Genomic DNA, 25573 nt, shown 5'->3' with positions numbered 1-25573 from the left:
AACAGTTTAGATACAGTGCGGGTATAATCTACACGATGAGCTTATTATGGACAAAATATATTTTTATTTGTCAAACGGCAGCCAAACATTATTCATCATGTCACCAGAATAAGACCTTCGATATATAAAAGAGCATCAAGCTTTTCACCGTGCACTTTCACCACACTGTGAAGTTCATCATAATTTATTTCATCTGCAGCCTAATAAACTGCATCGTTTCCTGAGTCGTAGTGGAAGGACCACACATGTCATCGCGTGACTCTCAAGTTAACTTAAATATGATGATGGTTACTATATCAATATTTGCAGAAAAATGCATTTCCACCGCCGTTTCTCGCATTATTAATTTTACAGACACAAAAACATCACACCTTGTTTAGAGTATTTTGTTTTATCGACATTTGGAAAGTTAACCGACAAATTAGCGGTTTCCATCGGGGCTGTCATGAAGTGTTCTATATCCGACATGTACTTTACTCACATAAAAAGGTTGGATGGGAACCTTGTTACTGTCTCTATCTCCAATAAAGACAAAAATATGTAATAATATTCCAGTTTGAGGGCAGAAACTACATGTAGGTGTACATTCAGATATATATGGTGTCGAAACAAACACGTTGGTTTCAGTCAGGAAGAAGTCAACTTGTCATGGATATTAACAACTATGGCATGGCATGTATAACTATGCCAAACTGTTAATAACATAGCCTGATACACATTTACAAGAACACAAACACACTCACTACTTACCAAATGACATGACAGACAATGCTTGTTTTCTCTGTTTACCAACTGTAATAGCAAACACAAAAAAATAACATTGTCCTGAGGCCTGAGGATAGTTGTAGGGTTCTGCAATAAAATCAATACAGTTGAGAATTGTTATACTCTTGATGAATCAATGGGCATATATCATTAATTTAAAACAAATGAACTGGATGGACCAATAACTGATTGCCGCTTGAAATCTGTCAAATGGCAAACTTACTTAATGGATCAATTTCTCCACTTTCCACTCCCTTTCTCTCTTAAAAACAGAAGTGAGGTTGATGTCAATAACAATAAAGAAGGCCAGATAATTGAAAGCAAAGATAATTGAACTAAATTACTATCGTCCCGCAGCACTCACCTCTGTCATCATGAAGTGCTTTGAGAGACTAGTCAAGGATCATATCACCTCCACATTACCTTCCACCCTAGACCCACTTCAATTTGCTTACTGCCCCAATAGATCCACAGATGATGCAATCGCCACCACACTGCACACTGCTCTGTCCCATCTGGACAAGAGGCATACCTATGTAAGAGTGCTGTTTATTGACTATAGCTCAGCATTCAACACCATAGTACCCTCCAAGCTCATCATTAAGCTTGGGGCCTTGGGTCTGAAACCCATCCTGTGCAACTGGGTCCTGGACTTCCTGACAGGTCGCCCCCAGGTGATGAAGGTAGGAAACAACACCTCCTCTTTGCTGATCCTCAACACTGGGGCCCCACAAGGGTGTGTGCTCAGCCCCCTCCTGTACTCCCTGTTCACCCATGACTGTGTGGCCAAGCACGCCTCCAACTCAATCATCAAGTTTGCAGACGACACAACAGTAGTAGGCTTGATTACCAACAACGATGTGACAGCCTACAGGGAGGAGGGGAGGGCTCTGGGAGTGTGGTGCCAGGAAAATACCTTCTCACTCAATGTCAACAAAACCAAGGAGATGATTGCGGACTTCAGGAAACAGCAGGGGGGCACCCCCCTATCCATATCGATGGGACCGCAGTGGAGAAGGTGGATAGCTTCAAGTTCCTCGGCGTACACATCACAATGGTTCACCAACACAGACAGTGTTATGAAGAAGACGCAACAGTGCCTCTTCAACATCAGGAGGCGAAAGAAATTGAACTTATCACCTAAAACCCTCACAAACGTTTACAGATTGAGAGCATCCTGTCGGGCTGTATCAGCGTCTGGTATGACAACTGCACCGCCCACAACTGCAAAGCTCTCCAGAGGGTGGTGCAGTCTGGCCAACACATTTCCAGGAGACCCCCCCCCCCCCCCCCCTGGACACCTACAGCACCTGATGCCATAGGAAGGCCAAAAAGATTATCAAGGACATCAACCACCCAAGCCACTGCCTGTTCATCCCAATATCATCCAGAAGGCAAGGTCAGTACAGGTGGATCAAAGCTGGGACCGAGAGATTGAAAAACAGCTTCTATCTCAAGGCCATCAGACTGCTAATCAGCCATCACTAAGACATCAGAGGCGGCTGCCTATAGACATAGATTAGGAATCACTGGCCACTTTTAGAAATGGATCACTATCCACTTTAATAATTTTCGTATCTAGCATTACTCATCTCATATGTATAAACTGCAATCCACACTATTCTTCAGTATCTTAGTCACTTTTAAATTGTGTTTACATATTGCATCACCCATTTCATATGTATATACTGTGTTGTATTCTATACTACACCACTGACTGTTAAACAGCCATCTCCAGCACATCAGAGGCTGCTGCCTATAGACATAGATTAGAAATCACTGGCCACTTTAAGGAAATGAAACACTATCCACTGTCTCCGTATCTTGCATTACTCATCTTTTTTGTGTAAACTGTACTCTATACTGTCACGACCCTTGGTTTATAAGCGCAGATATCGACTCTGCAGCACGAGCATGCTTTTGCGGCACAGTCGATAGCGCGCTGGACTTCGGTCTAGAAGGTCGAGGGTTCGAGGCCAGCTCCATGCTGTTTCATTACAATACTATTCTATGTTATCTTGATCACTTTAAGTGTGTGTAAATATTGCGTCACCCATCTCATATGTATATACTGTACTCTATTCTATGCCACTGTATCTTAGTCCAATGCCTCTCTGACATATGTATATATATTCTTAATCTATTCCTTACTTAGATTTACGTGTATTTTGGGTATATGTTGTGAAATTGTTAGATATTACTTGTTAGATATTACTGCACTGTCGGAGCTAGAATAAAAGCATTTCGATACACCCACAATAACATCTGCTAAACACGTGTATGTGACCAATACATTTAATTTGAACACAATAACGCAATTAGCTGGGCAGAATGGTGATCTTGCATTTAATTATTACGTTGATGCACAACGTTTGCATACCGTACAACTTCTACAAAACGTAAGAGTTGTCAAAAAGCGCAGGTCTCTTATAATGGCCGAGCATCGCTTCACACTTTAGCAAATAAAGGCGGTCTCTAACAGACGCCATGCCAAAATGTTTAAATACACAGACAAGCATTTCGCTGGTATGCTCCTTTGGAATTCCATAGCCCATCTGTACCTCACGCAGAATAATAGGGAATGTCTGTGTAATCTGTGCAACAAGCAAGAAAGATCACTTCACCACTTTTGCAATTCATGTTTTAAATATCAAACAGGGCTATCAATGACAGAACTTATTCACGACAGTAGCTATTTCTACCAACTTGTAGAGTTCGGCTTTTCACAACCTAAACAGCATGAAACCCCAACCTCCAGTATTGTACGTCTCCAACAGAAGCCGGACAGCTTCGTAGTTTAGGCAAATAAACGGCCAGGCTATTAAATTAAGTGTCACAGTAGCTTGTATTGAATACATACATAGGGAGAAAATAGGTTTATGTGAAGAATCCAACTCACCATGTTTCAGCAGTTGTATCCTGGGGACCATAACAACCCTTTGGACTGAGACAAGAGACAAATACTAAGATCAGAGCCTGTGTGCATATCACAGACATACTTTTTGAATATAACTGATCAATTTAAACTTATCACTTTACAATGACATTTTGCAATAACAGAACCAGGGATTCTGAATGTCATGGTCTATTGTAATCTGTAGGACTTTAGATATTAGAATGGATTCAAAACTAAGCAAAAACTAGATTACCAACGATATACGATCCCCTTCGTATTTATTTGGACAGGGAAGCTAAAACTTTTCCTTTGTCTCTATACTCCAGCATTTTGGATTTTGAGATCAAATGTTTTACAGGACAGAATGTCACCTTTTATTTGAGGGAATTTTTGTACATATCTGTTTTACCGTTTAGAAATGAATGCACTTTATGTATCTAGTCCCCCCCATTTGAAGGTGCCATACGTATTTGGACAAATTCACTTATAGTGTATTCAATTTTGTAAAAAGTTCAGTGTTTGGTCCCATATTCCTAGCACAACTGACTACATCAAGTTTGTGACTTTACAAACTTGTTGGATGCATTTGCAGTTTTTATTTTTTTATTTCACCAGATAGGCTAGTTGAGAACAAGTTCTCATTTGCAACTGCGACCTGGCCAAGATAAAGCATAGCAGTGTGAACAGACAACACAGAGTTACACATGGAGTAAACAATTAATAAGTCAATAACACAGTAGAAAAAAAGGGGAGTCTATATACATTGTGTGCAAATGGCATGAGGAGGTAGGCGAATAATTACAATTTTGCAGATTAACACTGGAGTGATAAATGATCAGATGGTCATGTACAGGTAGAGATATTGGTGTGCAAAAGAGCAGAAAAGTAAATAAATAAAAACAGTATGGGGATGAGGTAGGTAAAAATGGGTGGGCTATTTGATCGGTTAGCTGCTCAGATAGCAGATGTTTGAAGTTGGTGAGGGAGATAAAAGTGATTTTTGCAATTCAGCGATTTTTGCAATTCGTTCCAGTCACAGGCAGCAGAGAACTGGAACGAAAGGCGGCCAAATGAGGTGTTGGCTTTAGGGATGATCAGTGAGATACACCTGCTGGAGCGCGTGCTACGGATGGGTGTTGCCATCGTGACCAGTGAACTGAGATAAGGCTGAGCTTTACCTAGCATGGACTTGTAGATGACCTGGAGCCAGTGGGTCTGGCGACAAATATGTAGCGAGGGCCAGCCGACTGGAGCATACAAGTCGCAGTGGTGGGTGGTATAAGGTGCTTTAGTGACAAAACGGATGGCACTGTGATAAACTGCATCCAGTTTGCTGAGTAGAGTGTTGGAAGCAATTTTGTAGATGACATCGCCGAAGTCGAGGATCGGTAGGATAGTCAGTTTTACTAGGGTAAGTTTGGCGGCGTGAGTGAAGGAGGCTTTGTTGCGGAATAGAAAGCCGACTCGACTTGATTTTCGATTGGAGATGTTTGATATGAGTCTGGAAGGAGAGTTTACAGTCTAGCCAGACACCTAGGTACTTATAGATGTCCACATATTCAAGGTCGGAACCATCCAGGGTGGGGATGCTGGTCAGGCGTGCGGGTGCAGGCAGCGAGCGGTTGAAAAGCATGCATTTGGTTTTACTAGCGTTTAAGAGCAGTTGGAGGCCACGGAAGGAGTGTTGTATGGCATTGAAGCTCGTTTGGAGGTTAGATAGCACAGTGTCCAAGGACGGGCCGGAAGTATATAGGATGGTGTCGTCTGCGTAGAGGTGGATCAGGGAATCGCCCGCAGCAAGAGCAACATCATTGATATATACATGAGAAAAGAGTCGGCCCGAGAATTGAACCCTGTGGCACCCCCATAGAGACTGCCAGAGGACCGGACAGCATGCCCTCCGATTTGACACACTGAACTCTGTCTGCAAAGTAATTGGTGAACCAGGCAAGGCAGTCATCCGAAAAACCGAGGCTGCTGAGTCTGCCGATAAGAATATGGTGATTGACAGAGTCGAAAGCCTTGGCAAGGTCGATGAAGACGGTTTTGGTTGTGTATGATATGTATGTGTTTCTCACTCATCATGATTAACTCAAATCAAATCAAATCAAATGTATTTGTCACATACACATGGTTAGCAGATGTTAATGCGAGTGTAGCGAAATGCTTGTGCTTCTAGTTCCGACAATGCAGTAATAACGAACAAGTAATCTAACTAACAATTCCCAAAAAAACTACTGTCTTATACACAATGTAAGGGGATAAAGAATATGTACATAAGGATATATGAATGAGTGATGGTATAGAGCAGCATAGGCAAGATACAGTAGATGATATCGAGTACAGTATATACATATGAGATGAGTATGTAAACCAAGTGGCATAGTTAAAGTGGCTAGTGATACATGTATTACATAAGGATGCAGTCGATGATATAGAGTACAGTATCTACGTATGCATATGAGATGAATAATGTAGGGTAAGTAACATTATATAAGGTAGCATTGTTTAAAGTGGCTAGTGATATATTTACATCATTTCCCATCAATTCCCATGATTAAAGTGGCTGGAGTAGAGTCAGTGGCATTGACAGTGTGTTGGCAGTAGCCACTCAATGTTAGTGGTGGCTGTTTAACAGTCTGATGGCCTTGAGATAGAAGCTGTTTTTCAGTCTCTCGGTCCCAGCTTTGATGCACCTGTACTGACCTCGCCTTCTGGATGACAGCGGGGTGAACAGGCAGTGGCTCGGGTGGTTGATGTCCTTGATGATCTTTATGGCCTTCCTGTAGCATCGGGTGGTGTAGGTGTCCTGGAGGGCAGGTAGTTTGCCCCCGGTGATGCGTTGTGCAGACCTCACTACCCTCTGGAGAGCCTTACGGTTGAGGGCGGTGCAGTTGCCATACCAGGCGGTGATACAGCCCGCCAGGATGCTCTCGATTGTGCATCTGTAGAAGTTTGTGAGTGCTTTTGGTGACAAGCCGAATTTCTTCAGCCTCCTGAGGTTGAAGAGGCGCTGCTGCGCCTTCCTCACGATGCTGTCTGTGTGAGTGGACCAATTCAGTTTGTCTGTGATGTGTATGCCGAGGAACTTAAAACTTGCTACCCTCTCCACTACTGTTCCATCGATGTGGATGGGGGGGGTGTTCCCTCTGCTGTTTCCTGAAGTCCACAATCATCTCCTTAGTTTTGTTGACGTTGAGTGTGAGGTTATTTTCCTGACACCACACTCCGAGGGCCCTCACCTCCTCCCTGTAGGCCGTCTCGTCATTGTTGGTAATCAAGCCTACCACTGTTGTGTCGTCCGCAAACTTGATGATTGAGTTGGAGGCGTGCGTGGCCACGCAGTCGTGGGTGAACAGGGAGTACAGGAGAGGGCTCAGAACGCACCCTTGTGGGGCCCCAGTGTTGAGGATCAGCGGGGAGGAGATGTTGTTGCCTACCCTCACCACCTGGGGGCGGCCCGTCAGGAAGTCCAGTACCCAGTTGCACAGGGCGGGGTCGAGACCCAGGGTCTCGAGCTTGATGACGAGCTTGGAGGGTACTATGGTGTTGAATGCCGAGCTGTAGTCGATGAACAGCATTCTCACATAGGTATTCCTCTTGTCCAGATGGGTTAGGGCAGTGTGCAGTGTGGTTGAGATTGCATCGTCTGTGGACCTATTTGGGCGGTAAGCAAATTGGAGTGGGTCAAGGGTGTCAGGTAGGGTGGAGGTGATATGGTCCTTGACTAGTCTCTCAAAGCACTTCATGATGACGGATGTGAGTGCTACGGGGCGGTAGTCGTTTAGCTCAGTTACCTTAGCTTTCTTGGGAACAGGAACAATGGTGGCCCTCTTGAAGCATGTGGGAACAGCAGACTGGTATAGGGATTGGTTGAATATGTCCGTAAACACACCGGCCAGCTGGTCTGCGCATGCTCTGAGGGCGCGGCTGGGGATGCCGTCTGGGCCTGCAGCCTTGCGAGGGTTAACACGTTTAAATGTCTTACTCACTTCGGCTGCAGTGAAGGAGAGACCGCATGTTTTCGTTGCAGGCCGTGTCAGTGGCACTGTATTGTCCTCAAAGCGGGCAAAAAAGTTGTTTAGTCTGCCTGGGAGCAAGACATCCTGGTCCGTGACTGGGCTGGGTTTCTTCCTGTAGTCCGTGATTGACTGTAGACCCTGCCACATGCCTCTTGTGTCTGAGCCGTTGAATTGAGATTCTACTTTGTCTCTGTACTGGCGCTTAGCTTGTTTGATAGCCTTGCGGAGGGAATAGCTGCACTGTTTGTATTCAGTCATGTTACCAGACACCTTGCCCTGATTAAAAGCAGTGGTTCGCGCCTTCAGTTCCACACGAATGCTGCCATCAATCCACGGTTTCTGGTTGGGGAATGTTTTAATCGTTGCTATGGGAACGACATCTTCAACGCACGTTCTAATGAACTCGCACACCGAATCAGCGTATTCGTCAATGTTGTTGGCTGACGCAATACGAAACATCTCCCAGTCCACGTGATGGAAGCAGTCTTGGAGTGTGGAGTCAGCTTGGTCGGACCAGCGTTGGACAGACCTCAGAGTGGGAGCTTCTTGTTTTAGTTTCTGTCTGTAGGCAGGGATCAACAAAATGGAGTCGTGGTCAGCTTTTCCGAAAGGGGGGCGGGGCAGGGCCTTATATGCGTCGCGGAAGTTAGAGTAACAATGATCCAGGGTCTTTCCACCCCTGGTTGCGCAATCGATATGCTGATAAAATTTAGGGAGTCTTGTTTTCAGATTAGCCTTGTTAAAATCCCCAGCTACAATGAATGCAGCCTCCGGATAAATCGTTTCCAGTTTGCAGAGAGTTAAATAAAGTTTGTTCAGAGCCATCGATGTGTCTGCTTGGGGGGGGATATATACGGCTGTGATTATAATCGAAGAGAATTCTCTTGGTAGATAATGCGGTCTACATTTGATTGTGAGGAATTCTAAATCAGGTGAACAGAAGGATTTGAGTTCCTGTATGTTTCTTTCATCACACCATGTCACGTTGGCCATAAGGCATACGCCCCCGCCCCTCTTCTTACCAGAAAGATGTTCGTTTCTGTCCGCGCGATGCGTGGAGAAACCCGCTGGCTGCACAGCTTCGGATTGCGTCTCTCCAGTGAGCCACGTTTCTGTGAAGCAGAGAACGTTACAGTCTCTGATGTCCCTCTGGAATGCTACCCTTGCTCGGATTTCATCAACCTTGTTGTCAAGAGACTGGACATTGGCAAGAAGAATGCTAGGGAGTGGTGCACGATGTGCCCGTCTCCGGAGTCTGACCAGAAGACCGCTTCGTTTCCCTCTTTTTCTGAGTCGTTTTTTGGGTCGCTGCATGGGAACCATCCCGTGGCACTGGTTGTAAGGCAGAACACAGGATCCGCATCGCGAAAAACATATTCTTGGTCGTACTGGTGGTGAGTTGACGCTGATCTTATATTCAGTAGTTCTTCTCGGCTGTATGTGATGAAACCTAAGATGACCTGGGGTACTAGTGTAAGAAATAACACGTAAAAAAACAAAAAACTGCATAGTTTCCTAGGAACGCGAAGCGAGGCGGCCATCTCTGCCGGCGCCGGAAGTAGCATCCACATTAATGTAAAGGTGTTCAGAAACATATTATATTCTTATTTACAATTCATTTCTATTGGTCAAAACATAATCCGAAACATACAGGAAATATGTTTGGCATAACACAAAAGATAACACAGTAGAAAAAAGGATTCCAAAAAGATTATACTTTTTTTCTATTGTGTTATTGACTGTGAGCTTGTTTATTCCATGTGTAACTCTGTGTTCTTGTTTCTGTCACACTGCTTTGCTTTATCTTGGCCAGCTCGTGAGAACCTGGCTAAATGAGAACCTGGCTAAATGAGAACCTGGCTAAATGAGAACCTGGCTAAATAAAGGTGAAATAAAAAAATAAAACATTTGGATAGGATAACCCTTTTTTGTTCCAGGTAGAACCCTTTTTCTTTTCAAGTAGAATCCTTTCAGGTTCTACGTAGAACTCTCTGTGGATAGGGTTCTACCTGGAACCAAAAAATGGTTATTCAACAAGTTCCCCTATGGGGACAGCTGAAGAACCCTTTCAGGTTGTAGATAGCACCCTTTTCCCCCAAGAGTGTACTGTTATTTCTTGATTGGAGAATTAAACAATCAAACTCACTTTTTTGATCTGTGCTGGTCATGCATTTGTTATTTTATTTAACTAGGCAAGTCAGTTAAGAACACATTCTTATTTACAATGACAGTCTACACCGGCCAAACCTGGACGATGCTGGGCCAATTGTACGCCGGCCCATGGGACTCACAATCACAGCCAGTTGTGATACAGCCTGGAATAGAACCAGGGTCTGTAGTAACACCTCTAGCACTGAGATGCAGTGCCTTAGACCGCTGCACCCCTTGGGAGCTCAGTAACATCTGCAGCACCAGTAACATCTGAGTCTTTAATATCATCAGTCACACCTGGTATGACACCTTGTGATTCCTTTTACCTTTACATAGAATAACTTTGCCAAAATAGTCAATTCATCCACACACAGACATAGACTACACACACAGGGATGGTTCAGGCTAGACACAATTCGATTATTTGCTTGGCAATACTATTGACGATCCACCCAGACAGTTTTTTTAAGTGCATAATTGTTTTTTTCTTATTTTTTAAAACTTGTACCTCTTTTTCTCCCCAATTTCGTGATATCCAATTGGTAGTTACAGTCTTATTCCATCGTTGCAACTCCCTTACGGACTTGGGAGAGCCGAAGGTCGAGAGCTAGGCATCGTCCAAAACACGACCCTGCCAAGCCGTTCTACTCACTTAACCCGGAACCCAGCCGCACTAATGTGTCGGAGGGAACACCGTACAACTGGCCACCGTGTTTGTGTGCATGTGCCCGGCCAGCCACAGGAGTCGCTAGAGCTTCGATGGGACAAGGACAACCTGGCCGGCCAAACCCTCCTCTAACGTCGCCTCATGGGTCTCCCGGTCGCGGCCGGCTGCGACACAGCTCGGGATCGAATCCGGATCTGTAGTGATGCTTCAAGCACTGCAGTGCATTAGACCGCTGTGCCTCTCAGGAGGCCCTATATTTGTGTTATTTAGCAACTTGCAGCTATCATGTTCTTGTACAGAGTGAGGCTAATGGAGTCATTTGGGGTATTTTTGAGACTGGGCTGCTGAAAGTAACTAAATAACCCAAATATCAACTTAAACCTGTCGGGATTGATTGAGAACAAACAGTCTTAGTAAGTGGAAACTTGGTTAAAAAAAAGATATGGTCAGCCATTCCTTAAAGAATCAATAGGTAGCCCCGCCACTTGGTTTGTTATAAAGCTGAGGGATGGGGCTTGAGAAATGTACAGTAACCACTCTGAAATTCATAGATGGACCTACAGCTGTATGAATGCATGAGGTCAACATGATCATTTTAACCACAATTTAAAGCTATGGGTTTGTTGGGAACTGACTTTTAAACTTCAAAATATGAAATAACCTTTTTCATGTCACTGAGGGAGAGAGGGGAATGTATAATGTTTACATTCTGTTCGGATATGTTATTGTTAGCCATCAGGGGTCCTATGGGAGGAGAAGAGACACAGTCTTGTACAAGTCAACATGACAGCCGTGAGTTGGGGAGGAGTGAGCAATTTGGGGCCGAATTCAGGTCAGATGAAGTGAGGAAGAACAGATATCAGTAAGGTTCTGTCTAGCAACAGAGATGCACTGGCTGTTCAGATGTTTAGGAGGAGACAGAGTATAGATGTTTAGGAGGAGACAGAGTATAGATGTTTAGGAGGAGACAGATTATAGATGTTTAGGAGGAGACAGAGTATAGATGTTTAGGAGGAGACAGAGTATAGATGTTTAGGAGGAGACAGAGTATAGATGTTTAGGAGGAGACAGAGTATAGGAGAATGGGTTAAACATCAGTGTTTGTGTGAACATGTCTTTTGTCTTATGCAGCTGTATGGGTGAATACACTTGGTTGAAGTTTTACTAGGTTCATTTAGAACCTAACAGGTTGTTTTCAATAATCTCTTCAGACAGATTTAGACGGTCAAAGGCCAGAGTTCATGGAAGATTTGGTTGTGGATTAGAGTAAGACAGTTGAACTAAGCTCATGAGTCATTTATTAATGACATTCTTCATGAGTCAATGGGTATAAATGACCAAAAACAGCATCATAGTATCATAGTAATTTACCCCGACTCCACGCATTACCTGAAAATGAAAGAAAAGCAGGTTAGGTACTTAATTCTAATGTATTGTATATGAGCTGGTTATGAAACATTAACCAATAAATGTTACTTGGTTTACTGTATGCTTCCATCAAAAACCTTGTTCTAGTCGGCATTACCTGTGACCAAGACCAAGTGACTTTATAGTGACTTAACTTTTAGGTCAAGGGTACAGTCATAAGGCCCTGCTTTGCCCCTAAATAATGGCAACTTGTTTCTTTGACTATGGGAAGAAGGGTTCATGTTCTGCAGGAATACAGTCGGGGGGGGGGGGGGGGGGGGGGGGGGGGGGGGGGGTCAGGTATACTGATGATGTTATCCTGTTTGGGTTTTGGAGGCTTGGAACAAAAGCATCAAGGGTTTGTTCCAGGAAGTGGGCTTGATGTGTTAACAAGCTAACTTAATAGCAAAATCATTCAGAATTTCCTGCTCCAGATAGAAAGATTAACTTATAGCCATATCAGATCCTGTGGTAACAAATCCTCCACCTCTATAGATATGAAATGTAGGCATTGATGATAAGTACATTTAAAAAAATCCTTGTTCTGTGGCGTATTATTCCTTTATTGTTCGGATGGGCAGTGCCTATGACAAAGGACTGACTCCAGACAGCAGAAAACATGCTGAAAACATGCTTGTTTTAAAAGAGTGATTATGTTGAACAGTTAAACATAATTATGACTTACCTCTCATTCTCCTTTTCTGTTTCCACCTGATAACTGCTATGAACAGAGCAATTAGAGAAACTATGAAAACACCAACTCTGGCCACAATATAGATCCCAATGGGTGTTTTAGGAAACAAATCACCTGAAACAAAAAGTTGTTTTAAGCATCATGATCCCTACAGAGGGAAGACAGGGTGAACTTTCATCTCGTTTTCTCATTGTCCCATGGCACTCCTTCAGCTGTGCTCCCAGCTTTGTGTCTGTTTGTTTGAAGTTGTATATTGTGACAGCAAAATGATCAATTACCCTTGAACAATGAACAATAATGTATATGTACTAGGCATACCCAGCAGAATGTGATGTGATGGTTTTATTTGATGTTTTCGGGTGAAGTTCTATCCTATTCTACTGAAATAACAGTTCTTACCTGGAATATTAATATTGTGTTGTGTGATCGATCAGCTTCTGTTGAACTCTGCAGATGAACCTGTTGGTGTCACGGCTGTAAACAACCACATGTCCTGTCACAGTAGTTCAGAAGTGAGGATACCTCCTTCACTGTCCAGCCACACCACTTCTGGCTCAGGGTGCCAGCCTGTAGATTTACATATCAGATCCAGGCACACAGTAGTATTGTACTGGTACCATATCAATCTTGTTTGCATTTGTCACACAACAGTATTGTAATTTTATTGTTATTCTAAAACACAAAGTTTCCCCAATGGAGACCAGTGGTATAGATCCTGCACCTACACAGAAGTAAATATGGATCACAATGTAATTTTGACTTGTGTGACAGGCAGTTAAACTTACATTGGGGAAAATCAAATACCTGTATTGTAAATGTACAATCAATAAATAATCACAATTGCTGATGTTTGACCAAGAATCCTTCTTCTAAATTCTAACATCACTTAAAGTGCATCATAAGTCACAGGACTCATTTAAATATTGTCTGTGTTAAGGACTGATTGCATCCCTGCTTAAATATGTAATCAATAGATGGAAGTCAATTTGACAAACAATTTATAATGTTGTGCATCTGAATTACTCATGCCTTTAACAGAAACTTCAAGATCAGCCTCCTCAAACCAGGTCGGCGTCTGAACCGAGCATTTCATTTTCCCCTCGGCAGAGAGTTTCACTCGGATCAGTTTTAATGACATGTTGCCTCTCTGAAGGTCCTCTTTGAACAGAGCTGTTCTTCCTCTGTAGGAGTCACTCGGCCCCTCATCTATGTCTCTTTGGTTTTCATAAAGATGGACAGTAGCGAAGGCCATATCTGGTCTGGACCACTGTACCTTCATGCCCACAGCACTGATGCTGGGTTGAAGGTTACAGGGCAAAATGACATAATTCCCCGCTAACACAACAGGACCAGGTGGACCTAAGAATTTAAATAAAAAAATAAGTCCGTTTTCATGATATCCAGGCAGTTGATTATCACGGACAGACCCAGCAGTGGGTTATAGGTAAACATTCTAGTGACCACAGGAGGGTTCTGAGAGGATGACGGCTCATAATAATGTCTGGAATGGAGTTAATGGATTGGTATCAAACGCATAGAAAACGTGTTTGATGTGTTCGATACCATTCTATTAATTCCATTCCAGCCATTACTATGAGCCTGTCCTCCCCAATAGGGGCCCAATAGGGGCCACCAGCCACCTGGTCCTCTGGCAGTCTCTATGGGGGTGCCACAGGGTTCAATTCTCGGGCCGACTCTTTTCTCTGTGTATATCAATGATGTTGCTCTTGCTGCGGGCGATTCCCTGTTCCACCTCTACGCAGACGACACCATTCTATATACCTTCGGCCCGTCTTTGGACACTGTGCTATCTAACCTCCAAACAAGCTTCAATGCCATACAACACTCCTTCCGTGGCCTCCAACTGCTCTTAAACGCTAGTAAAACCAAATGCATGCTTTTCAACCGGTCGCTGCCTGCACCCGCATGCCCGACTAGCATCACCACCCTGGATGGTTCCGACCTAGAATATGTGGACGTCTATAAGTACCTAGGTGTCTGGCTAGACTGCAAACTCTCCTTCCAGACTCATATCAAACATCTCCAATCGAAAATCTAATCAAGAGTCGGCTTTCTATTCCGCAACAAAGCCTCCTTCACTCACGCCGCCAAGCTTACCCTAGTAAAACTGACTATCCTACCGATCCTCGACTTCGGCGATGTCATCTACAAAATGACTTCCAACACTCTACTCAGCAAACTGGATGCAGTCTATCACAGTGCCATCCGTTTTGTCACTAAAGCACCTTATACGACCCACCACTGCGACTTGTATGCTCTAGTCGGCTGGCCCTCGCTACATATTCGTCGCCAGACCCACTAGCTCCAGGTCATCTACAAGTCCATGCTAGGTAAAGCTCCGCCTTATCTCAGCTCACTGGTCACGATGGCAACACCCATCCGTAGCACGCGCTCCAGCAGGTGTATCTCACTGATCATCCCTAAAGCCAACACCTCATTTGGCCGCCTTTCGTTCCAGTACTCTGCTGCCTGTGACTGGAACGAATTGCAAAAATCGCTGAAGTTGGAGACTTTTATCTCCCTCACCAACTTCAAACATCAGCTATCTGAGCAGCTAACCGATCGCTGCAGCTGTACATAGTCTATTGGTAAATAGCCCACCCTTTTTCACCTACCTCATCCCCATACTGTTTTTATTTATTTACTTTTCTGCTCTTTTGCACACCAATATCTCTACCTGTACATGACCATCTGATCATTCATCACTCCAGTGTTAATCTGCAAAATTGTAATTATTTGACTACCTCCTCATGCCTTTTGCACACATTGTATATAGACTCCCCCTTTGGTTTCTACTGTGTTATTGACTTGTTAATTGTTTACTCCATGTGTAACTCTTTGTTGTCTGCTCACACTGCTATGCTTTATCTTGGCCAGGTCGCAGTTGCAAATGAGAACTTGTTCTCAACTAGCCTACCTGGTTAAATAAAGGTGAAATAAAAAATAAAGAACCTGTGCTAGTGATACATAGGCTAGTGGTCAATCGGCAAAAAGGGCTTTGGTTTTTTGAGATACCCCTACCGAAGGTACAACCATGCTTTTCCATATCTCTAATGTCTCCCATTTATGAAATGGATGCTTGTGTAAAAATATTCTACTGCAAAAGTGGTTAAATGTATATACATTGTGACACACCCCCTTATGTCAAAAGGTGCAGAACCAAGCCTGGCTGGAGGGGGGGGATGGGCCACAGGAGTTCATGTAACCCAATATTACAAGCTCTGATATTTCTAAAATTCGAAAATACAAGTAGTCAGTTGTCTGCCCTACATACACTAACAAAAATACACTTAAACTTGGAAATATAGACATGTAAAGTTATATATATATATACAGTGCCTTGCGAAAGTATTCGGCCCCCTTGAACTTTGCGACCTTTTGCCACATTTCAGGCTTCAAACATAAAGATATAAAACTGTATTTTTTTGTGAAGAATCAACAACAAGTGGGACACAATCATGAAGTGGAACGACATTTATTGGATATTTCAAACTTTTTTAACAACTCAAAAACTGAAACATTGGGCGTGCAAAATTATTCAGCCCCTTTACTTTCAGTGCAGCAAACGCTCTCCAGAAGTTCAGTGAGGATCTCTGAATGATCCAATGTTGACCTAAATGACTAATGATGATAAATACAATCCACCTGTGTGTAATCAAGTCTCCGTATAAATGCACCTGCACTGTGATAGTCTCAGAGGTCCGTTAAAAGCGCAGAGAGCATCATGAAGAACAAGGAACACACCAGGCAGGTCCGAGATACTGTTGTGAAGAAGTTTAAAGCCGGATTTGGATACAAAAAGATTTCCCAAGCTTTAAACATCCCAAGGAGCACTGTGCAAGCGATAATATTGAAATGGAAGGAGTATCAGACCACTGCAAATCTACCAAGATCTGGTCGTCCCTCTAAACTTTCAGCTCATACAAGGAGAAGACTGATCAGAGATGCAGCCAAGAGGCCCATGATCACTCTGGATGAACTGCAGAGATCTACAGCTGAGGTGGGAGACTCTGTCCATAGGACAACAATCAGTCGTATATTGCACAAATCTGGCCTTTATGGAAGAGTGGCAAGAAGAAAGCCATTTCTTAAAGATATCCATAAAAAGTGTAATTTAAAGTTTGCCACAAGCCACCTGGGAGTCACACCAAACATGTGGAAGAAGGTTCTCTGGTCAGATGAAACCAAAATTGAACGTTTTGGCAACAATGCAAAACGTTATGTTTGGCGTAAAAGCAACACAGCTCATCACCCTGAACACAACATCCCCACTGTCAAACATGGTGGTGGCAGCATCATGGTTTGCGCCTGCTTTTCTTCAGCAGGGACAGGGAAGATGGTTAAAATTGATGGGAAGATGGATGGAGCCAAATACAGGACCATTCTGGAAGAAAACCTGATGGAGTCTGCAAAAGACCTGAGACTGGGACGGAGATTTGTCTTCCAACAAGACAATGATCCAAAACATAAAGCAAAATCTACAATGGAATGGTTCAAAAATAAACATATCCAGGTGTTAGAATGGCCAAGTCAAAGTCCAGACCTGAATCCAATCGAGAATCTGTGGAAAGAACTGAAAACTGCTGTTCACAAATGCTCTCCATCCAACCTCACTGAGCTCGAGCTGTTTTGCAAGGAGGAATGGGAAAAAATGTCAGTCTCTCGATGTGCAAAACTGATAGAGACATACCCCAAGCGACTTACAGCTGTAATCGCAGCAAAAGGTGGCGCTACAAAGTATTAACTTAAGGGGGCTGAATAATTTTGCACGCCCAATTTTTCAGTTTTTGATTTGTTAAAAAAGTTTGAAATATCCAATAAATGTTGTTCCACTTCATGATTGTGTCCCACTTTTTGTTGATTCTACACAAAAAAATACAGTTTTATATCTTTATGTTTGAAGCCTGAAATGTGGCAAAAGGTCGCAAAGTTCAAGGGGGCCGAATACTTTCGCAAGGCACTGTATATACACACACACACACATTGATTGCAAACCTTCAGATGACTCCCGTAGAGCAATACAGAGAACACCATGGTGTTTGTGAGTCTCCCTTTTCCATAGTGGGCAAACCGTTTGGATGTTACAGACGTTTTCGTGAGACTGATTTTTGGGATGTCTCATGGTCTGACAAACACCGCTGTAGCTCTGCCACCTTTCACCGTAGATGCGGAAGGCCGCCATAGGCGGATGCGGTGGAATGAGATATCAGATATCTCTAGTTTCAATTGAAGGATGTTGATGTTTTTTTTTAAATGTTACTTATTATGTCGACTCTAAAGGGTTTTAAGAGCGCCGCAACACAACAGGATGAGAAATGAAGATATGGTCAATCAACGTCAATCATATGCATCAATAGGAATTTATATAGATCAATGTTACATTAACACTCACCTTCATCAGTAAGATTGGACCATATCAATTAACATCAGTCAGTATCGGAGATATTGTTGAATAATGTGTCTGGCTGGTTCAAGGCTTTCTAGGGCAGCTAATAACTGAGGCCAGACAAAATGTGAAGGGAAGATTTAATACCTTTACAGTGTTCCTCATCAGGGGAAACTCTTGTCCATCGTTTTTTTCTGTGCTCCTCAGGCCTCATTTGCACGACACCTGCGAAAGTGACTCAGCTAGCTAACGTCCTATCAAAAATACGAACATCAATTCCATTTACGTAACGGTTCCCAAAAAAATAGTACTTTAAGCTTAAAAAAGCTTGATATAATTTCTATAGATTTGGACGAGACAGTGAGGGTTGTCCGAGAATTCCCCACATATAACACACAACTGGAGAGACCACTGGTCTGCTAAACAAGACTCTGCACTCTGCCGATGAAGAGAGAAGAAGTTCAAAACGCCATTCTAGAATTTACTCATTCGAAAATAGCGCTCACATCCTCAAATAACAGTTTATCTAGAAACTTCTACAAAGCACATCAGTGTCTCATGTCATGCTGCTCTTCTCAAGCTTGGCATACAGCTGTCAATCAAGTAACTTCAATATAATTCGTCACTGTTTTATCATGTGGTCATTCTAAATATACAGTAAATAGATGAAAATAAGAGTAGAGAACAGAAAGCAGTTTGTTGACAGTGTCGGTTGGAAACATTCAACAAGGTGTTCCTTGGCTGGCTGACAGACAGATGCCAGTAAGAAGTCAAGGCAGAGCAGGAAGAGATGAGAAAAGTCAGTTTCAGGAGAGTTCATTCTTTTTGGGATTGTTGTTGTTATTTGTGCTAAGTGTTTGGCCTCGTGGGTTAAAGCAGCATTCATAATGTTTCTCAGACTTAAAGCCATTTCACTGTTCCAGTTTCTCCACTGTCCATCCTGGAACAAAGGCCTACATCTCTATTCTCTAAGGCCTTCAGAGAGAGACTCTGTGGGAATGTCCTGCCATTGGCGGCGTGTGTCTTTAGTTCAGTTATTAGCCACGCCTGATTGGCTGTTTGTGTACTCAGTTTCTGTCAGTTTGTCCAAGGTCCTCTGAGCTCCAGCCTTTTACTTTGAGAAAAGACATCCAGGCTGTGTGTGTGTGTGTGTGTGTGTGTGTGTGTGTGTGTGTAATGGCACGTACAGTGTTTAACAGTTTTTGTGTTTCCATGTGCGAGACTGTGTGTGTTAGACAGTGTGTGTGATGTAGAAGATAAACTCCATGTCCATGGCTGTCTGTGGCACTCTTGCTGAACCTCCGTGGATGACGGGGATCAGAGCGTTGTCTAGCTCGTTCATATAGTGCTGGGGTAGGAGCCTACCTCCTGAACCGGCCTGGTACTCCACCTGACACACACACACACACACACACACACTTCAGTTAAGATCCTTAATATCCTTACAGTTTTGTTTGGCTCCAGTGGGTCTCGTTTCTAGAATATTAAATCAACCAAATGTTTTTATAGCTCTGTTCACAGATACATTTGTCACAAAGTGATACCCTTTCATAGCATTACAGTGTGTTAGTACATTAGTTACCATGTCAGTGTGTGTAGAGACTCTGAGGGCGAGGGAGTTGATGCCGCTGGCTGAGAGGACAGAGAGGTGAGGGGTCAGAGCACTACAGCTGGCCACAGCCATCTCCCTGTGGAACACACTGCAGGACGGCAGCACCGCAGACAGGGACATGTCTGGACTCTTCAGCCAGTAGAACACCTGGAGGGAGAGACAGACAGAAGGATGGCGTTCCACAGGTACAGACAGACAGGTTTGAGTGACTGAATGTGTGTGTTTCAGAGAGATGTGACTCAGAAGGCGAACAGAATTCCATGTCTGTATGTATGACCTGTGTGTTTGTGTCATACCTCAGTACACCTGATGGTGCGTCCGTCCGACTCAAATTCTGTGTCCTGCTGCATCCTCACACTGTGGACCCCCTCCAGAGGTTTCCTGTCTACACCACTGGTCACACTACAGGGACATACACACATACATTCATGTATTGACCAATCATGCACCAAGGGAGAAGATCCCCATTATGTGTATATGAGTCTGTATGTTTTGGTGTGTATCATATCCCTTACCCAGCGTTGACGGGGGAACTCCAGTCAATCCAGCGGACGGTGACATTGTCCCGGAGCTCCCCTCCGTCAGCCTTGCCACAGGGGATGTGGAAGTCAGTCTGCCCCCTCAGGGCGGCACGCAGGGCCTCCATGGTCTCTGGGGGGATCTGAACCATCAGGCCGTCCTCCACGATGCTCGACTTGGCGATGAAGCCTGACGAGGCCTTCAGGGCCCCGTTGAACACCACGAAGCTGGCCCCCGTCACTATAGAATAACACAATAATACACTGGTTAGAATAACAGAATATCATAGATAAAATCACAGCAGATTTACCCATTTAGTTTGAATTCTGGTTTGGTACTGATAAAAGACAAAGACACAAATCAAGTATATTCTTTCATTTAATTACAAATATATATATGTTTTAACAAACAGAATGACAAGCAAGGACTACTTAATGTTTCAACTAGTCAAGACCACAACTCCAAAAGAAACACCTGCTTCATATGTGGGACGTATTCATTATCCACCAAATATAAAAAAATCACTGACTGAAACAGGGGTGGGCTAAATGTTGTTGTCCAATAAGAAACATTCTTTATCATTTTCTGTTGCAAAACATTTTAGATTTTGCTCTAATGAACACAACCCTGGTTTCTGAAGCAAAAGAAACAAACAGTTTATTCTGACCTCTAGTGGGCAATCTGGGTTGTTACAGACCTGTGCGTGTCTTGCCAGGCTGGCTGTTGGCCTGGGTCTGATAGGTGCCCTCGTTGTTCTGGAAACAGACCAGGTGGGAGTCAGCCTCTGAGCTGAACCCGGCACCCACACTGATCACATGCTCGTTAGACGCATTCACAACCTTCAGCATCTGGAAAACACGCACATATACACTACCGGTCAAAAGTTATAAAAACACTGTTATTCTACAATGTATAGGTGAAGACATCAAAACTATGAAATAACAGAAATAGAACCATGTAGTAACCAAAAACGTTTTAAATAATTCAAAATATATTTTATATTTGAGATTCTTCAAATAGCCACCCTTTGCCTTGATATCAGCTTTGCAGACTCTTGGCATTCTGTCAACCAGCTTCACCTGGAATGCATTTCCACTAGTCTTGAAGAAGTTCCCACATATGCTGAGCACTTGTTGGCTGCTTTTCCTTAACTCTGCGGTCCGACTCATCCCAAACCATCTCAATTTGGTTGAGGTCGGGGGGATTGTGGAGGCCAGGTCATCTATTGCAGCACTCCATTTAAAACAAATATTTATTTTATTTTATCTTTATTTAACTAGGCAAGTCAGTTAAGTACAAATTCTTATTTTCAATGACGGCCTAGGAACAACTGCCTTGTTCAGGGGCAGAATGACAGATTTTTACTTTGTAAGCTCAGGGATTCAATCTTGCAACCTTTCGGTTACTAGTCCAACACTCAACCACTAGGCTACCTGCCGCCAGCGCTCTCCTTCTTGGTAAAATAGCCCTTACACAACCTGGGTCAGTGTTGGGTCATTGCCCTGTTGAAAAACAAATGATAGTGGGACCAAGCTTAAACCAAATTGGATGGCGTATCACTGCAGAATTCTGTGGAAGCCATACTGGTTAAGTGTGCCTTGAATTATAAATAAATCACAGACAGTGTCCCCAGCAAAGTACCCACACACCATAACAACTCCATGCTTTGCGGTGGGAAATACACGTGGGAAACATCTGTCCACCCACACCTCATCTCACAAAGACACGGCAGTTGGAACCAAAAATCTCCAATTTGGACTCAAGACCAAAGGACACATTTCCACCGGTCGAATGTCCATTGCTCGTGTTTAGTGGCCCAAGCAAGTCTCTTCTTCTTATTGGTGTCCTTTAGTTGTGGTTTCTTTGCAGAAATTCAACCATGAAGGGCTGATTCACACAGTCGCCTCTGAACAGCTGATGTTGAGATGCGTCTGTTACTTGAACTCTGTGAAGCATTTATTTGGGCATCAATTTCTGAGGCTGGTAACTCTAATGAACGTATCCTCTGCACCAGAGGTAACTGGGTCTTCCTTTCCTGTGGCGGTCCTCATAAGACCCAGTTTCATCATAGCGCTTGATGGTTTTTGCAACTGCACTTTAAGAAACGTTCAAAGTTCTTGACATTTTCCATTTTGACTGACCTTCATGTCTTAAAGTAATGATGGACTGTCATTTCTCTTTGCTTATTTGAGCTGTTCTTGCCATAATATGCACTTTGTCTTTTACCAAATAGGGCTATCTTCTGTATACCCCCCCCCCCTGAGTGGAGGCAGTCAGCTTTTCTGAAACTATTTAAACATAATTGTTTAAAACAAGGACTTTTTTTGTTTCAAAGTAGCCTATCCAAATTCCGACCATAAGAATTATGGAATTATTTTATATATACTTCCTCAAATGACATTCAAAACAGTATTTTAAATCAACTTTCTCCAGCATCTAAAGGCACAATCCTTGTCATTTTCTCAATCCTTGTCATATTCACAACCCATGTCATATTCACAACCCATGTCATATTCACAACCCTTGTCATATTCACAACCCTTGTCATATTCACAACCCTTGTCATATTCACAACCCTTGTCATATTCACAACCCTTGTCATATTCACAACCCTTGTCATATTCACAACCCATGCTATATTCACAACCCTTGTCATATTCACAACCCTTGTCATATTCACAACCCATGCTAGTTGTTGCATCTTTAGATCTTCCCTCTCAACATTTCTAAAAGAGATGTTCATCTCTGTCACATAGGCTATGGAACTGCTCGCATCATGTGCGCTGTTTAGAATGGTGTTTTCCTGGGAACCCTGAGACACACACACACACATTGGTCTAACCTCTGGGAAGCTGCTCTTGGGAATGTCGATGTAGCTGTGGCCCATCTCCATGTGGATCCTCAGACCCTCCACAGCAGGCAGACTGTACTGGTAGTTCCTCAGGTCCTGTGAATGATCAAAACACACACGTCACCGGTTTATTTTGGGGACATTAATAGTATGTGGCCTACACTACTCTTTAAAGTCATTATTGGACAGAAATTACACACTGTGTGTGAGTGAGAGAGAGAGAGAGAGAGAGAGAGAGAGAGACGTTTGTTCGTTCGTTCATGTGTTCTGAAGGCAGCAAACCTAACTGCTGTACCACCTGAGACCACTAAAGGCTCCCCTCTCCTTCCGCCAGACAACAGCTGGCAGGGAACCAAACTACTGCAGTATGTTCTCCCATCGGAGACCTGATCTAGCTCTGTGTGTCATTTAGGTCCTCTGTCTCTAATTTAATTTAATTTATTTATTTCACCTTTATTTAACCAGGTAGGTTAGTTGAGAACAAGTTCTCATTTACAACTGGAACCTGGCCAAGATAAAGCAAAGCAGTGCGTCAAATTGCTAAAAGAAAAGGAAATCCTCTAAAATACATGAGATTTACAATAAAAGACTCCAGCTATTCTTTATAACCATGTCTGTGTGTGTTTTCAGTACTTACAGCCAACAGGTTCATGATGGTGTGTCCTGTCTCTCTGAACACAGTTTCTCTGAAGCGGACGCTGACCAGAGTGCTGGGGTACACTGCAAAAAACCCAAAGGTCATTAGAATCAGGCTCCACATACATCTAAACACTTGTTATAATAATTTCATTATTATTTCACCATGTCATTATTGTAAGTTATGGGCACGTGTGTAAAGTGAAAGCAGTGGTGATCGCAGTAGCCTCCAGTCTACAGCAGATATCTAGGACTTGATCAAGTTCAAAAGTTTGAAACAGCTATCAAAACAGATTTGTGAATAGCCTTCTAAAACGAATGACCATGAACACTACATGACCAAATGGGGACACCTGCTTGTCGAACATCTCATTCCAAAATCATGGAGTTGGTCCCCCTTTGCTGCTATAACAGCCTCCACTCTTCTGGGAAGGCTTTCCACTAGATGTTGGAACATTGCTGCGGGGACTTGCTTCCATTCAGCAACAAGAGCATTAGTGAGGTCGGGCACTGATGTTGGGCGATTAGGCCTGGCTCACAGTCGGTGTTCCAATACATCCCAAATGTGTTTGATTGTGTTGAGTTCAGGGCTCTGTCAAGGCCAGTCAAGTTCTTCCACACAGATCTCGACAAACCATTTCTGTATGGATCTCGCTTTGTGCACGGGGGCATTGTCATGCTGAAACAGGAAAGGGCCTTACCTAAACTGTTGCCACAATGTTGAAATCACAGAATTGTCTAGAATGTTATTCTAAGCAGTAGCGTTAAGATTTCCCTTCACTGGAACTAAGGGGCCTAGCCCAAACCATGAAAAACAGCCCCAGACCATTATTCCTCCTCCACCAAACTTTACAGTTGGCACTATGCGTTGGGGCAGGTAGCATTCTCCTGGCATCCACCAAACCCAGATTCGTCCTTCGGACTGCCAGATGGTGAAGCGTGATTCATCACTCCAAAGAATGTGTTTCCACTGATCCAGAGTCCAATGGCGGCGAGCTTTACACCACTCCAGCCGATGTTTGGTGATTTTAGGCTTGTGTACGGCTGCTCGGCCACGGAAAACTAATTTCATGAAGCTCCCGACGAACAGTTCTTCGGCTGACGTTGCTTCTTGTGCTGACTTTGCTTCCAAAGGTCGTTTGGAACTCGGTAGTGAGTGTTGCAACCGAGGACAGAGGATTTTTACACGCTACGCGCTTCAGCACTCTGCGGTCCCGTTCTGTGAACTTGTGTGGCCTACAACTTCGCGGCTGAGCCGCTGTTGCTCCTAGACATTTCCACATCACCATAACAGCACTTACAGTTGACCGGGGAAGCTCTAGCAGGGCAGAAATTTGACCAACTGACTTGTTGGAAAGGTGGCATCCTATGACGGTGCCACGTTCAAATTCACTGAGCTCTTCGGTAAGGCCATTCTAATGTCAATGGAGATTGTATGGCTGTGTGCTCGATTTTATACACCTGTCAGCAATGGGTATGGCTGAAATAGCCAAATCCACTAATTTGAAGGGGCGTTCACATACTTTTGTATATATAGTGTACACTGAGTGTACAAAACATTAAGGAGACCTTCCTAATATTTAATTGCACCCCCCCTTTTGCATTCATGACAGATTCAATGTGTCTGGGCATGGACTCTACAAGGTGTTGAAAGCCTTCTACAGGGATGCTGGCCCATGTTGACTCCAATGCTTCCAACAGTTGTGTCAAGTTGGCTGGATGTCCTTTGGGTGTGGACCATTATTGATACACATGGGAAACTGTTGAGCGTGAAAAACCCAGCAGCGTTGCAATTCTTGATACTAACCAGTGAGCCTGGCACCTACTACCATACTCCGTTCAAAGGCACTTTTTGTCTTTGAATGGAACACACACACAATCCATGTCTCAGTTGTCTCAAGGCTTAAAAATCCTTCTTTCACCTGTCTACTCCCTTTCATCTACAC

The 25573-nt window shown here is 43.5% G+C and overlaps 1 protein-coding gene across 2 annotated transcripts in view; it reads right to left on the bottom strand.

The window, feature by feature from the left end:
- Positions 1 to 18132: 18132 nt before the first annotated feature.
- LOC109868800 (zinc finger FYVE domain-containing protein 16) overlaps positions 18133 to 25573 on the bottom strand; it is a 37042-nt gene continuing 29601 nt past the window's right edge. For both annotated transcript variants that reach the window (XM_031802827.1, XM_031802828.1), the window contains exons 10-16: positions 23629 to 23711; positions 22983 to 23087; positions 20838 to 20988; positions 20137 to 20380; positions 19918 to 20023; positions 19592 to 19768; positions 18133 to 19399 (exon numbers count right to left, since the gene is read on the bottom strand). In XM_031802827.1, the coding sequence (XP_031658687.1) occupies positions 19241 to 19399; positions 19592 to 19768; positions 19918 to 20023; positions 20137 to 20380; positions 20838 to 20988; positions 22983 to 23087; positions 23629 to 23711 (1025 nt within the window). In that variant the 3' untranslated portion in view covers positions 18133 to 19240. The remainder of the gene's footprint in view (positions 19400 to 19591; positions 19769 to 19917; positions 20024 to 20136; positions 20381 to 20837; positions 20989 to 22982; positions 23088 to 23628; positions 23712 to 25573) is intronic.

Source organism: Oncorhynchus kisutch, linkage group LG23, assembly GCF_002021735.2.
Source record: "Oncorhynchus kisutch isolate 150728-3 linkage group LG23, Okis_V2, whole genome shotgun sequence".
In the NCBI taxonomy this organism is placed as follows: Eukaryota; Metazoa; Chordata; class Actinopteri; order Salmoniformes; family Salmonidae; genus Oncorhynchus; species Oncorhynchus kisutch.
This window is presented reverse-complemented; position numbering and strand designations above follow the sequence as displayed.